Source organism: Otolemur garnettii, unplaced genomic scaffold (genome assembly GCF_000181295.1).
Source record: "Otolemur garnettii isolate 467f Iridium unplaced genomic scaffold, OtoGar3 scaffold00013, whole genome shotgun sequence".
Lineage (NCBI taxonomy): Eukaryota > Metazoa > Chordata > Mammalia > Primates > Galagidae > Otolemur > Otolemur garnettii.
In genome coordinates this window covers 1,023,477-1,025,619 of record NW_003852408.1, presented here as the reverse complement: position 1 = coordinate 1,025,619, position 2,143 = coordinate 1,023,477, and the positions used below count along the sequence as shown (strand labels likewise).

The window sequence follows — 2,143 nt, the reverse complement described above, 5'->3', positions numbered from 1 at the left end:
CTTTTTAAAGCAAGGTGTTCTTACCTGAGCAACAAAGGATGTCTGGGTAGCAGGACTCAGGAAGGACTTGAATGGAGGGAGCCTGGGGATCCTGAGGAAAGTCTGTAGTGGGGGAGTGGCCATGAGAAAGCAGGTCACAGAGGGCTGAAGATGGCTGACTCTGGGAAGAGGGTACAAGTCCAGACCCTTCAGCTGGTGAGGCTGGGTTTGTCTCTAGGCAGGGACTAGGAGTGGGGGGACAGTGAGCATAGGGACAGTGACCCACACAGATGTGACTGTTCAGACCTGGAGATGAGATGAGGGAACCAGAGGTTGAAGAACAAAACTGAACTCACAAACAGACCGGGAAGAGCAGGATGAGGGCAGTTTGTTGGAAATGGGTGTGCAGGGACAGTGACCAAGAAAGAGGAGGCTGCCTTCTGCGTGTGAGGGTCCAGCTCTCAGGAGGTGCTCAGTTGATGTTTGTTGAGCAACACTGTGGGAAATAAAGGTAAAAAAGGCATATTTTTTTAGCCGGGCATTGTGGTGAGCGCCTATAGTTCCAGCTACTCAGGAGGCTGAGGCAAGACAATCCCCTAAGCCCAGGAGTTGGAGGTTGCTGTGAACTGTGACACCACGGCACTCTACTGAGGGCAATAAAGTAAGACTCTGTCTCTAAAAAAAAAAGCATATTTTTCACACACTAAAAACTTAATGGCCTAGTTGAGGAGTTAAAGACATGTAAACCATCATGAAGTTCAAGGTCCACTTTGAGTCCTACAAAGCCCAAAGGTGTTTAGAGGAGAAACGGTCCTTTCTGACCAGGGGTTTGTAGACTAACAAGTGTCCTTATGTCTTAGCCATACCTTCCTGTGACCCTACAGGTATGACGCTGGGAGAGATGGCTTCATTGACCTGATGGAGCTGAAGCTGATGATGGAGAAGCTGGGGGCCCCTCAGACTCACTTGGGCCTGAAGAGCATGATCAAGGAGGTGGATGAGGACTTTGATGGCAAGCTCAGCTTCCGGGAGGTACTTGTGTACTGCCGGCCCTGGGCCCCTGGGGGGTGTCCCCGGAAGGACCCTCAAATTTACAGTCCCCTGGAGTACAAGTGGGTTTGGCCTCTCTAGAGCATTGTTTGGATATTTAACTTACACTACAGTTCTGCCTTTAAAAATATTTTTAAAGGCTGAGGTTGGTGGATCATGATGCCTGTGATCCCAGCACTTTAGGTAGAAGGATTGCTTGAGGCCAAGAGTTCAAGACCAGCCTGGGCAACAGTGCAATACACAGTTTCTGCAAAAGGCTTTTTCTTTTTCATACAGACAGAGTCTCACTTTATTGCCCTCAGTAGAGTGCCATGACATCACACTGCTCACAGCAACCTCCAACTCCTGGGCATAGGTGATTCTCTTACCTCAGCCTCCCAAGTAGCTGGGACTACAGGGGCCCATCACAACGCCCAGCTTTTTTTTTGTTGCAGTTTGGCCGGCGTTGGGTTTGAACCCGCCATCCTCAGTATATGGGGCCAGCACCCTACCCACTGAGCCACAGGTGCCACCCCAAGACTTTTTATAATTAGTTGTGGATGGTGGTGTGTGCCTGTAGTTCTAGCTCTTTTGGAGGCTGAGGCAGGAGAATTGCTTAAGCTCAGGAGTTTGAGGCTGTGAACTATGTTCCATGGCACTCCAGCCTAGGCAATAGAATGAGACTCTGTCTCTAAAAAACAAAGAAACAAATATACATATGTATGTATGTATGTATGTATTTAAGGAGACGGTGGACCACAGTGCTGGCCTAAGGAAAATGAGCAAGAAACTAAAAATCAGTGTGGAATAGTATAGCAGTATAGCCTCATTTGGGTACAATAGTAAGAAATCTGGAAGGATGTTCACCAAAATATTCATAGTGGATATTTAAGGATGCAGAGTTTTGGAGATTTATAATGTTACACTTTTTACATATTAACTTTCTTATTTAAATTTTTAAATTTTCAATTATGGATACATAATAATTGTACATATTTCTGATATTTCAATACATCATGTGTAATGATCAAATTGGGGTAATAGGATATATGTCATCACAAATATTTATCATTTCTTTGTGTTAAGAACATATCTTTCTTTCTTTTTTTGAGACAGAGTCTTACTTTGTCACTCT

General features: G+C 45.4%; 1 protein-coding gene across 1 annotated transcript in view; it reads left to right on the top strand.

The window, feature by feature from the left end:
- Nucleotides 1-2,143, top strand: part of EFHD1 (EF-hand domain family member D1) — a 45,481-nt gene that overhangs the window by 24,091 nt on the left and 19,247 nt on the right. Inside the window, exon 2 of the mRNA XM_003784856.3 lies at nucleotides 864-1,011. Within this exon, the coding sequence (XP_003784904.1) occupies nucleotides 864-1,011 (148 nt within the window). The remainder of the gene's footprint in view (nucleotides 1-863; nucleotides 1,012-2,143) is intronic.